Here is a 12,800-nt window from a genome sequence, read left to right on the forward strand (position 1 = left end):
CGTGCAGGGAACAGAGAGGCTTCCGGAGCGTAGCTGCAATGCACAGGACTAGGATCATCTGTACAAGAGGCCTTCCTTTCTGCTGGATGGTGCATCATGTTAGAAATAACTTTTAACACAGGAGCCATAAATAATCAGCAGAAGACATCTTCCCTCACAGTTTACTGTGTTTTATTTGACACATTTTGAAGAGCACAGTACTCAGAAGATGCAACAGTGAAAAGCTGTGATCTGCTCCAGGACTTTAAGTGAGGTTTGTAGTCTTGCACAGGGAAGAAATTGAATGAGATTACAATGATCGGATGTTTATTTATTTTTTTACAATATATTTGATGAATTATCAAAGCAGAGATGAATATTGTAGCATTATGCCCAACAACCTTTACACAATGTGCTGTGGATTTTAAAGTGTGTAAATAATGCAGTTTTGCTACTGCCGTTACATCACTGCAAGAAAATTACATCTTTTAATAATATATTTCAATGCTTGTTTATTTGGATTACTGCAAGGTGCTTAGAGCATTGGTTGAGGTTTCTTTAATAGCACTGGGATGGATCCAGTTTAAGACAATCCTATACCAACTTACCTGGCAACTCAACAGGGCCTACTTCTGAGTAAACATGTATAGTACTGCACTTAGTTGAATTTAGTTCCTTTTGAAATCAATATGAAACATTTGTCATGACTTAAATCATGTCGCTTATTTCAATGGGAACTAAATTCAACTTAATCCGCATCCAACTCACAGTATTTTATAAACTCTGCCATCATTTTTAATGTCCAGGTTTATGGTAAGTTGCTTTAGTTTTCCATGATTGGGTTCAGATGGAAACTTCCACAGAAAGCAAAGCAAGTTTTGCTGTCAGGGTAAAAGTTTGGGTCTCTGTAATTTGGCACAGAGCAGAACCTTTCCCTTAAATTTCTATTGATCAAGATCTGTAAACAACAATCAACCAACCCTGCAGCAGAAAACACATGGAAAATTGTGTTTCTTACTCTCATCTGGCAAACATCTATCACTTTACCAGTTTCTACGGTACTTACAAGTGAACATTCATGTGCCACTTCCTTTAAATTTAGCATAGGGCTCATACAAAAGCCTATAGGTATAGCATCACATTCTATTTCTAAAAGGTTCCCTTAGACACCAAACCTAATTTGCTATAATTTGGGAGAATAGGGATGGATTCTAAGTGGCAGAGAGCATGCCCAGCAAAATTATACCACTTTTGGGGGGCTGATGAAGATGAGGTGGGGGAAATAAGCTTTTTTAAAAATTATAAATCTCACAATAATAGCAACAGTACTATAGCAGAGTTTTAAAAACTAGTTACTGAAGTCTGATTATATTTAAATATTCAGTACACATAACAGCCAGTTCAGTAGCCCATACAGTACTTCAGCCAACGTATTTGCAGTTGCCTTAGTTTCATGTACTTCAGAGGGATTCAGATGGGCAAGAATACAGCCTTAAGAGGTTAGTTTGCTGCATGATGTATTTCTAAGGAGCTGCTGCCATCCACGAGTTACCTCCCTTCATTGGCTGCAAGCACACTGAGGAAATTACATCAGGGGAATTAATCAGATCACTCACATACCTCCATCCGAAAGTTCTTTCTTGTAAACTGCTGTATTGCTATGCAAAATTTAGCTCACCAAGATTAATATAATTATCTTACTATCCAAGTGAAATAATATCCCTGTAGAAGTTTAGGGAACAGGATGGAAAACTTAAAAAGTTTGGTATGATAATTTTGTGGATAATTTATAGACCGAAATCTCAGGATTGCAGGTTTATAGCACTTTTAACCTGGAATGACAGCTATTTTGATAAGACATTCAAATGTGCTACTGATGCAGATATGCTAATACACATAATTTTTTTACATACTTTTGTTCACAGAAGAGAAAGTGTAAGAGGTTTTATAGTACACTTTGTAGTGTTCCATACAGAAAGTGGAATCATGCTTCTAATAACAATGTATTAGGGAAACATCCCATATTTAAAAATATATAGATGCAATGGCTAAAGACAATGTAGTGAGAACATTTTCTTGAACGTATGCTAGAAAACTGAAGAATTCCACATTTAAAATTTGTCTGTGTGATGAAAAGCGAGTTTAACATTTTAAGAGCTGATTTGTCAACTTAAATATATAATGTAATCTGAGGACTGGCCATCTAATCATGTTTTGTGACTGGGAGAAAAGAAGCAAATGAGACTATCTCAGTTATGGAAAGGAGAAAATGAGCAAGAATATAAAGATAGCATTCTGCTGCTGTAAAGGATCAGAAATGACTGACAGTTACAGAAATAATGGCTGGATAGTGTCTTAGGAGATTCTCACTACCAGAGATCCATTTATCTATGTCCTTTTTGGATCCTTCTTGCCACCTTGGCAGTTTCCAGCAGTGGGGACTTAATAGTGTTTGGTAAGGATTTTGCAGGAGTCCCTGCGGAATGAAATCTCTTCCCAGTGCAGCACCTCCCAGCCGGAGACAATAAGGTGTTGGGTTACTGCTCTTTTGCTTATTGCTCACTCAGAGAAGGCAGGTGAACAGGGACAAGCTGCAAAAGGAAGCAATGTAGCAGGGCTTGAAAGACTGGTGGTGGAATCCTTGGCCCTGGCAGGTGCTTGGTTATACCAGGCCCCTGCTCCTTTGACTGCATGTCAAAGATGCAACAACTTGAAACAATGTTCTTCCAAGACAACTGGGATTCTGGGAAGAGCCATGTCACAAAGCAAGGAAGCAGTCATGCAAGATGATCTTGTGTTGTATCTTCCAGGCAGCAATTGCCTATCAGAAGATGTAGAAGACCGAAAGGAGTCCAACACAATTAATATCAAGCAATCTTTTGCCATTCCAGCTTGCCACCCCTGGTGTTCTAGCTTATGACGACATATGCATTCTGTTCTAGTCTAGTAGGGGCCTGCACGGCTGGCAAATCACCAAGTCAAATGCAATGAACCGGCCATGTTTTGTGGCCATTCTGGTACTTGAGAATCCCTCTATTTTTTTTAGAGTACCTGGCAGGCAGCAAGCTGCACTCTCCATATGTGGCTGGTGGTCTGTGTTTAGCCTGAATCTAGGAATAAAGAGATATCATTGAAATAAAGCATACGGTTTGAAACTGGAGATCATTTGGGGTAATAAATGCCCCAAATGATCACCTAGTTTTCAGGTAGGAGAAGAAGACCTGATGTACAAAAGGACTTTAACCATTGTCATTCCTATGCATTACGGTACTTCAAATGGAACTGGGGCTGTTAAAAAGAATTCAAAACCCAAAGGTGTTTCTGTATGCTATTCTTTGCATAGCAAGAAGAGTGTGGGATTGTCTGACACTCTTCATACTCCCCTCCTGTTATTACAAGATCATCGTTGTGCATTTCATATCTCACCATCTTTAAAAGCCTATAATTACTGAAGCAGACTGTGAAACTATGTTATTTAAAATTAACCACTGAATGCAAATCAACAGAGGTAAAGAGCACTCTGTACAAGAAAATAGCACTTTAGAAAGAAAGCATCTGTACAATATTTAAATATTGTATATACATCACGTAATATTGTTCATAGCTCACCCAAAGGAGTTGCTTATTTGTAAACCATGGAAGGCCACACACACTTACACATACAGAAAAACAAAACATTTGCCTTTAAAACACAGCAGACAGGATGAAAACAAAGGAAAGCCAGCATGCACACTTTCTAATTATTCAGTAGAATAATTATTTAAGGAACAGCAAGCTAGATACTGTGACTAGAATTATCCAGTCCATTCCTGTGATGGCTAATTCAGCAAAGCTTATTCACATTCTATCAGGGAATTATATAATGGATATAATGCAAATGGGGCCCCTTTAAAATTCTTCACTGAATTTTTAAGCATTTGCACAATGGCCCCTAAAATATAAGTGCCTGATCAATAATCTTACATTTTTAAAAGTAAAAAGGGTCTATGGCTTTTCACTCATGCATAGCTAACTGGAAAAGGGTGTAACTACACAATTACGGTTAACGTTCTGGTGCGTTGGATGCATGACTGGGGTTCAGTGGATCACAATGCGTTTTCAAAATGTTGTGGGCGGGGAAACATGGCTGACCTTCTCCATCGGTGTTGAGGGTGTCTGGCTGCAAATCCAGTCTATCTGGAAGTGACTACATATCAAAAGCCCTGCATTGTGGCTTTAGACTGCATGGCATGGAAGCTGCCTCCACGCTGCAAATTGCCAGTCTTGAAGGACCTGCAGCACAGAGAAACATATTTTCCCCAAGCCACCTCTAATCACATTTGGTATGTAGTAATGGCAAAACTGCCACATCACACCACAGTTTAAAGCAACTTCTGTGTTGGGGGGATTTCTTATGTTCAGCTGCTCTAATTCACACCGGGAAGGGATCTAGTTTGTTGCCTAAAGCTTTTGAGAGTTTTGAAGCTGGCAGTGCTCATGATATGTGCCTTGTTCCTTTCTTAGGTTGTGTGGGAGCAGGGGCAGGAGAGTCTTCATTTCTTGGAGAAACCAGTGTTCATGCTCCCTCTGCAGGCCAAATGCAATACAGCTGTCCTGCCTATATGTACAGTATCTCCTGGCAATTCCCCCCAACCCCCAATAAATTTTAAGCTTCTTCCGGATGTACTTTATCACAGAAGCTGGTGAGGAGGAAAGCTGGAAATGGCCCACTTCATTGCTTATGTTTTTCAGGGCTGGGTATACAGTTACATCAATGGAAGAGAATGGGAAAGCAAGTACCGTATTTTTCGCTCTATAAGACGCACCAGACCACAAGACACACCTAGTTTTTGGAGGAGAAAAACAAGAAAAAAAATATTCTGAATCTCAGAAGCCAGAACAGCAAGAGGGATTGCTGCACAGTGAAAGCAGCAATCCCTCTTGCTGCTCTGGCTTCTGGGATAGCTGCGCAGCCTGCATTTGCTCCATAAGATGCACACACATTTCCCCTTACTTTTTAGGAGGGAAAAAGTGAGTCTTATAGAGCAAAAAATATGGTATTTTGGACGCAAATGAATGACAGGTACAGTAACTAACTATTCTCTGTAGAGTTGTGGATATAACAACCTGTTTTCTTTTTTCCTGATGAATCATTCTAAATAACAATAAGCATTTTATATAGTTCTTTCATGAACAGGTGAAATAAGTTGGCCCTTTTCTTTTACTGGTATCCCTTTTCTTTTACTGGATCTCACTTTCTAGGACCAACACAGTATATATTTCCTGTTTCTTAACAAGTATGAGAGAGATAGTGAAAATGGCTCCTTGCTTTCTCCAACCTGAGAATAGAGGTGCTTTCTGGGCAGCTACTGCCACCATACCCCTTCATTTCTTTTGCATTAGGTCTGCCCAACAGCTAGCTGGAAGTATGTTTTTTTTTTAAAAAAATTAAAAAATAAAAATCCCTACCTACCACATAAAGTCCCAAAGTAAAATGTGAGGTGGGAACTCTTAAATTTGTAAAAACTGTTGAGAAGGGAGACTTTTAAAAAAACTTCTCTTTCCAATGAACAAAAAAGAAGAAATACTCAAATACTTGGGCTGCAATGTTAATGGCTAATCCAGGGAGAGCGTTCAGATGTTGTTGGACTGTAACTCTCATCATCTCTGACCATTGGTGATCTGACTGGGACTGGTGGAGACTGGAGGGCTACAGGTTCCCCTATTCCTGGATTAATCAGGTTAGATTAACACTTCGGGTAGATCCACTGGAATCACTGCACTTGATCAATTAGCCTGTGCCATTGATTTCAGTGGGTCTGCTCTAGAGATCACAAAGTCTGGATCCAACACATTGTTTTAAATACAATGTGTATTTATACAAACTACTTCTACAAACTGCAGGTGGCAAACATCATCCTTTTTCCCTTCACCTAAAAAGGATGTGCCTGTCCTAAGATGAGACTGCTAATTTGAAATGTATGCTCCTTGCAATACTTAGTGAATGTTTTGCAAATTTAATTGATTCCTTTAAATGGGCTGCAGCCTTAACAAATCTGCTTTGTGGCTTGGAAGTTTGCTAAAACAGAAGCAAAAGCCACCAGAAGCAGTCACCATATATCCCCAACAAGTAAATGTACTTTGCCTGGGTGGTAAGTGCTGTTTTTTCATATTTTACAAAGAAAGGCTAGATACTTCACCTCTAGCACTCGTATTAAAGCATATAAATAAGAGAGGTCTGGTTTTAAAACTGCTAAAGACCTATAAATCTCCACTGACAATTAACAGCAGCACTTGAGAGGACCACTTTAACTTAGGGCTGCAGTGATGACCTCCTGCTGTCCGAAGCACTTGTTGGTGTCAGTGAGACAGCCTGCCATTTGCTGCATTAGGGTCTTCAATGTAGGACCATGAATATGAGCTTTGACATTTGGGGCCCCAAATACAGCACATGTGGAATACTTCCAGTAAAACTATTTGTTTTCCCCATCAAGAGGGCAGTGATATTTCAACGACTAATTCTCACAATGCATTTAGCCATTTTGGATTATTCCGTTTCATGTTTAGCACCTGATAACCATGTAAATTTCGGATTCCTGAACAGATAATTTTGAGAACAACGACAACAAAAATGCCTGATGTTTCCTTTCTAATGGTTCTCTCCTTTTTCTGTCTGGCTGAAATGCAAGTCCATTTTGGTGACGCATGAAAAATGAGAGAACAGAGTGTTGAACTAATGGGTGGTGGGCAGGGGAGGAGCATTAGTAGTTTAGGAAATCAATACCAGCTTTGACACTTTTAGAAGTGGCAACGTCAATTGCCATGGCTTTGATCTCAGTGTCCCCAAATTGCATTAGTGTTTTGATCTCCCTCCTGCTTGGCGCGGACGTATCAGTTCCTGTGAGATCCAGGCGCAGAGTGCCACACTTCTTCACCCCTGGCTCAGTAATGAAACTGACGTGGTCATGTTCCGAACTGTAGATGTTGATCACGATGACCAGCTGTGAAGGCTTGGCAGGTGTATAGCTGCGCGACACAGTCTCCCCAAGAGCCACCGACTGGTCAGCAGAAATAAATTTGTCAAAGACATCCGTGCACCAGCGGGTGCCATCTTTCACTAGCAGCTTTTCTGCAGGGTGCTTGCCCTCCACGTAACGATTCAGGACTCCTACCCCGTAGGTCAGGGGAGAGCGGCGCACTTTAATGACAGCAGGATCCAGACCAAATAAGACTGCTCCTTTGAGGATTGTGAGCCCCACATCCTGAGGAATAATGATTCGGCATTTGGAGCCGAAAGCATTCTGGATAGCTTGCTGTAGTAGCGGAGCTTCAGCAAATCCGCCCACCAGGAAGAGGAACTTCACATTAGTTACTTCTGGCTTTTCAAACAAATCACCTTGGTGGAGAGGGAAATCCACATGGTCAGAATAACAGTAATACCTTTGCAGGTATTAAGAGAACAGAATGACAAATGACAGGAAAACTCACTAAATGGAATGAGAGGAATCCAATATGATTCACAGAATGACATTGTGAAGGAATCAAAGTAGGCTAGGTGCTCTACAGATCTAGAATGTTGTATCCAACTAAGTTCTACTCACTTGGCATTCTTTCCCACCAATGTTAGTTCTCCTCAGAGTAACCCCATTGACTAAGTTAGGTCTGTTCATGTTGGTGGGTCTTTTAAAAGTCCTTAGACATTCAAACACACCCTTGATACTTACTGAGATGTTGTATGATTTCATCAATGGTAGGCTTGAAAAGAGCATTCATTGCATCGGGACTCATCCTCAGCATTCCTTGTGATGACCACTTCACAAAATCTACACTGTAAACAGAACATGATAAGAAAGTTTGCTTTTAAAAGAAATGCTTTTTAATGAAATGCTGCTCAATTAGCAAAAATAATGTTACTAAGTCAAGATGTTTCAAACAGCTGGAAATGAAAGGATTCCAATGTCACATCCTCACTATGTAACCAATGAGATTTTTTATTTACATTAGCTAAGGCCATGATAAATAGAACACCTTCATGTAATGGGAGAGTAAGTGGGAGACCACCCATGCTGAAGAAAAGGCTGCTTTGGTTTGCCTTCTGTCAGTTTTTTATTTCTACCATGATGTTCAGGTGCCAACCAAAGATGCTTTTGTTTTAAGAAAGTTGAATCCTGAGATATTGTAGAATTTGTTGGGTTTGTTTGATTGTATTTTTATCTTTGATGCCTCAGGCCATGAAGCAGTTTGTATATGTCATACAATAAAATGCCATCTCCTTCACATATTGCCAGGAATTTATTTTCTTCAGTCTTACTTGGACTGATTATTCCTTTTTTGCGTGTGTGGCAATGAACACAAGAATCTCTTTGGATTCTGTTAACTTAAAAGTACTTACTTGCTTTTCCTTAAGGCGTGTTCCACACTGTGTCCTCGAAATTTCTTGTAGTAGTCAATGAACGAGAAAGGCAGGGTGATGTTGAGTGGATTAGTCCGATCTGGTGCTGCCGCCCTTTTGCGTGATTCAAACGCTATCATCAGATCAACCCAGGCAGCAGGTCGCTTGATCTTAAATTGTTCAATAAAATCTTCTCCAAATATTTTACACAGGAGTCTTTCAAATTCATAGTCTACCCCTAAGGAACCATGCGGCCCACCTGCATCAGAGACAATTAGAGCCATTAATCAAACATATCACTTAAGGAATGATGCAACCAACATATTTTAAATATTGCATGGGCATTGCGATATGCACTCGAAAATCAAGCCATAGAAAAACATACTGTGTGCAGTTGAGGCAAACTTGGAGCTGCAATCTTAAACACACTTGGTAGGGATTAAGTTCTGAATTCAGGGGGGTGATTATTGCATAAGCATCCTCAGGAAGAGCATGTCATAAGCAGAATTCAGATACATGGGTGGAATTCAACTGTTGCTCAGAGGAGACCTACTGAAATTAATAGACCCAACTCAGCCATGTTCAATCATTTCAAACACCCTATTCGTTTGTTTGGAATCCATGAACTTCCAAAGTGGAGAAGCTTCCTATGGAGTACACACTTAAAGACACGAATATGTAACTAATGTACTATGTATTCTGGTCCAGGCACACAAGTTTAATGTACTATTTATAATCTCTTCCCCCTTTCCTGAAGTTCCCATTTCTTGTCTTCTGGCTTCAACTCCTCCTAAAATTTCAAAACCTCCCTCCTCTCTTTGATTGCCAATGCTCTTTGCCTTTCCTGAAAAACTGATGGGGGAAGCATGTTAAATAAAAAGAAACCAATGTAAATTTACTTAACACCTGAAAGACTGGCTCCTTCCATAAAAGACTTCTCTGATAGCAGTGGAAGCCCTCTTGGTCATTCTTCCAACTTCAGAAGTTTGGTGCATACGGTCTGGGAAAGGGCATTCTTTGTGGCAGCCCCTAAGTTATGAACATCCCTCCCCTCAGACACCTTCCCTATGCAGTTGTCAGCTAGCTTTGGACACCTGAGATGTGTGTTTTCAGGACCCACCCTATTCCTGTGACTGTGATTTGTTTTAACTATTTTTAACATTGATTTTTAGATTACTGTAACGTGCTTCAGAATCTGCTGGTAAAGGGTGGGTGGCGGTGATGGTAACAACAACAACGTAATCTGCTTGTTCTTGGTACAGAATCAGAGTTCCCTTGGTACAGAGCATACAGATGTCTGTGAACATTGCCATCACTTCATTTAATAACAATGAAATTCAGTGGTGGGCTGCATGATACAGAACCACCACTCACCTAACCTCCGGTTGGTTGCTTATCAGGAGGTAGAGAGGCGAGGCAGTGGTGAGTTCAACACGGTGCAAACACACCAGCAGAGCCAATCTGGCACTCCTGTTGGTATGTTTGGTAAGCAGCAGCTATGTGACCCACCAGAGCATAAGTGAGCAGCACTGCCCTGCCGTGCTGCCCTCTACTGGTTAAATGCAGATGTTCTACAATGAGTAGGAGTGAAGAATGCAGCTTCACCTGTTGCCTTGTAGAGTTCCTTTAAGTGTCCTTCAGGTAACCTTATCTGGTGGACTGTAACATCAACTGTCCCTCCTCCACTATCAACAACTATGTAACGGTCGCCTGTTAATATAAGAGGAATCACAAGCCATGTATTAGAGTCAAATGATATAACTACATTTTTGCACAGATGCTGCTGCTGACAGGTCTAACCAAAAGGCAGCAAGGGCCAAGGTGACTCAGGAAAGGATACTACCTTCTTCCAACTCGGACCAGATCTCTCCTATGACATTTTCAACCATAAAGGTGCGGCTTTGACGGTTACGCCGAATGTGTTCTTTAGCTAGAGGATGACAGAGACAAAAGACTCATTGTAAGAAAGCATGAACAAGTTGGATGTGTACCCTGCAGACCGCAAAATGGAAGAACACTGAAAGCTGGCTAGTCATCATATTGCTCAGTACTTGTCCTAATGTTTTGGGGATAAAAGCCATGACCCCAATTCACAGACATTCCTTTAATTCTTACAACAAATTGGTTCTAAACAGGACAGTGGCAGCAGCTAAAGGCTTTTAACTGAACAAATCACAATCTCTGTTAGGATCTTCGTTAGTTCTGAATAAATCACAATTCTGCCAGCAGAGGGCGCATCAACACAGAATTTGAAGTCTGACTAAATTAAATCTGTATTAAGGGATAGTACTTGTGATATGAAAATATATATTTAGAGGGGATCAGGTGTGTTACCAATTTTTCAAATATGCACAGCGCCATAGACACTGTGTTCTCTGCAAAATTGCTTGCTGATTTTAAGACACTCAAGAGTCATGGTAGCATAAAGGCAAACTCCCGTCTTCTATTTTGCTGGCTCATAAGAGAGTTGCATACGTTAAACAAACCATCTGTGAACTGGGGACTCAAGATATGCACATTGTTCGTTACTATCACTAAAAAAGAAAGAATAACTGTTTTAATTGCAAGCACTCTTTGTACTATGAATGAATGCGGCATCATAGTTTTCTTTAGATCAAGGAAAACAACAGGTTGGAAGTTACTCTTTTAATATCATGCTAGGAGTAGCATATAACCACAGAATTGGAAGGTCATCCACTCTATTCCCTTGCTTAATGTACAGCTGTCCCCAGAATTGCAGTCTTGCACAATTCCTGGTTGTTTTGATGGAACTTTCCCATGAGAATGTTTCAACAGATGTTCAAAACATTTGTTTCCCCAGTGCCTGGAACAGGTAATCTGGAAGAAATAGTATTCTAATTTTATGCTCACACTCGTCAACAGAGATGTTATGTCACACTTTGAATCCCTTTTAGGCAGCAGTGGCCTGTGTGCTGGAGCAGAGCCACCCACTCAAGACTGGCGTCACTACAGCTTACCCTAAACAGGGCTGGGGTGAGATGATGGCAAGGGGAAGGCTGTGCAGGCACATAGGTAGAGCCAGTGTGGTGCTCCTGCTGGTATGTCCAAGCAGCCTTGACCTAGCAACCAACCTGCCCCACCCCTGTCCAGGTAAGCTACAGCAATACAGGTGTTGGGTTGGCTGCTCGTCCCCCCCCCCAACCGGACACAGATCAATTAACCTAAGCATGTTTCCATTCTCTTCCATTCATAAAATCAGCATGGGTATAGAATTCCCCTATCCATCTGGAAAACGTTCTCAGAATTTTTATTCCACCTTTGGCACTGGCTCACATTTGATAACACTGTTCCGAAACACTTAAAACTGTGGAACAGCTGAAAAGTTCACACTTTAATGAGCCTGACCGGGTAGTTTCTATTATTAGGGCTGGCAATTACCTATCCAGGTTCTCCCAGTGTGAAAATCAAGAGTTGGCAGGGAAATTTGGAAAACATCTTGCTACGAAAGATTTTGGCAAGAAAGGGTGAGTAGAAAATTAGGTTGAGCACTAATCATAGCTCAATTAAATCAGCCCTACCTGGTGTAAAGCCAGTGGCAATGGTCTCACTTGGGTTATAACCATTGACAGGCCCTTTGCTGCTTAAGTCTATCATCTGATGAAGGCGGAGCTTCCTGCAGTAGATGGATGCAGCCTCTGGCTCCAGGGCAATTATGAGCTGCTCAGGGTTTTCTGGGGATGCCATTCCTGCCTGTGAATAAAGGAATCAAACAAGGAGGGGAGAGGAAATGATCAGCTGCCTTCACAGTGAAGTAGCTTTGTGAATCCTGAGGTTTTCATTCATTCACCTATGCTTCTTTCTTTTCGCTTCTCTTATTTTCATATGCTAAATATCATGGTTGGGGGGAAGAACATCTAGTTCATTTCAAGGATTCATAGCTAGGAGAGACGCATGCATTTCCCCTACTGAATAGAATGACATAGCTGCATATGATATAGCAAAATAAACAAAAGGTATGTTAAAAAGAGTAAATCCATCTCCTTTTCAAGCATCTAGTTCAATTTTATGAAAAAGTTTCCCCAAAAGAAACAGACAACTAGCTTTGGCTTCTCTGCCTCATCAGCATTAAAACACAGTTACATTGCTCTCACACTCTTCCTAATTGTAAGGAATATAAAATGCCAAATCATGTAAAGGAAACCTAATCTGTTCTGCAGGTTGCCTAGTGCAATGGAAATACCTGGGCTGCTAACATAACAATCCTATATGCGTCTTATTATATAGTTTATTAGGGCTTGTTCCCAGATAAGCAGGTACAGGATTGTAGTCTAAAATACCTGCTATATTCCTGAATATCTTAATTTTCTAGATTTTGTGCTAGCCAATAATACTTTCAAAAACATAACCATGCACTTGTGAACGCTAGACACTTTCCTGCCAGAGTTATGCACACTGAATTCACAGACCTAATCCTTGAATGCTGAAGATT

The 12,800-nt window shown here is 40.6% G+C and overlaps 1 protein-coding gene and 1 long non-coding RNA gene across 3 annotated transcripts in view; one reads left to right on the forward strand and one right to left on the reverse strand.

Annotated features, from left to right (window-relative positions):
• The first annotated feature begins 113 nt into the window (after positions 1-113).
• Positions 114-10,261, forward strand: LOC308477093. The gene is made up of 2 exons (XR_013986364.1): positions 114-253; positions 10,128-10,261. It is a non-coding gene; the product is annotated as an uncharacterized lncRNA (long non-coding RNA).
• HSPA12A (heat shock protein family A (Hsp70) member 12A) overlaps positions 155-12,800 on the reverse strand; it is a 48,772-nt gene continuing 36,126 nt past the window's right edge. For both annotated transcript variants that reach the window (XM_081005248.1, XM_081005247.1), the window contains exons 7-12: positions 11,890-12,061; positions 10,194-10,280; positions 9,956-10,060; positions 8,351-8,609; positions 7,683-7,786; positions 155-7,354 (exon numbers count right to left, since the gene is read on the reverse strand). In XM_081005248.1, coding sequence (XP_080861374.1) covers positions 6,720-7,354; positions 7,683-7,786; positions 8,351-8,609; positions 9,956-10,060; positions 10,194-10,280; positions 11,890-12,061 — 1,362 coding nt within the window. In that variant the 3' untranslated portion in view covers positions 155-6,719. The remainder of the gene's footprint in view (positions 7,355-7,682; positions 7,787-8,350; positions 8,610-9,955; positions 10,061-10,193; positions 10,281-11,889; positions 12,062-12,800) is intronic.

This window comes from Podarcis pityusensis, assembly GCF_964106645.2.
Source record: "Podarcis pityusensis genome assembly, chromosome: 5".
Taxonomy (NCBI): domain Eukaryota; kingdom Metazoa; phylum Chordata; class Lepidosauria; order Squamata; family Lacertidae; genus Podarcis; species Podarcis pityusensis.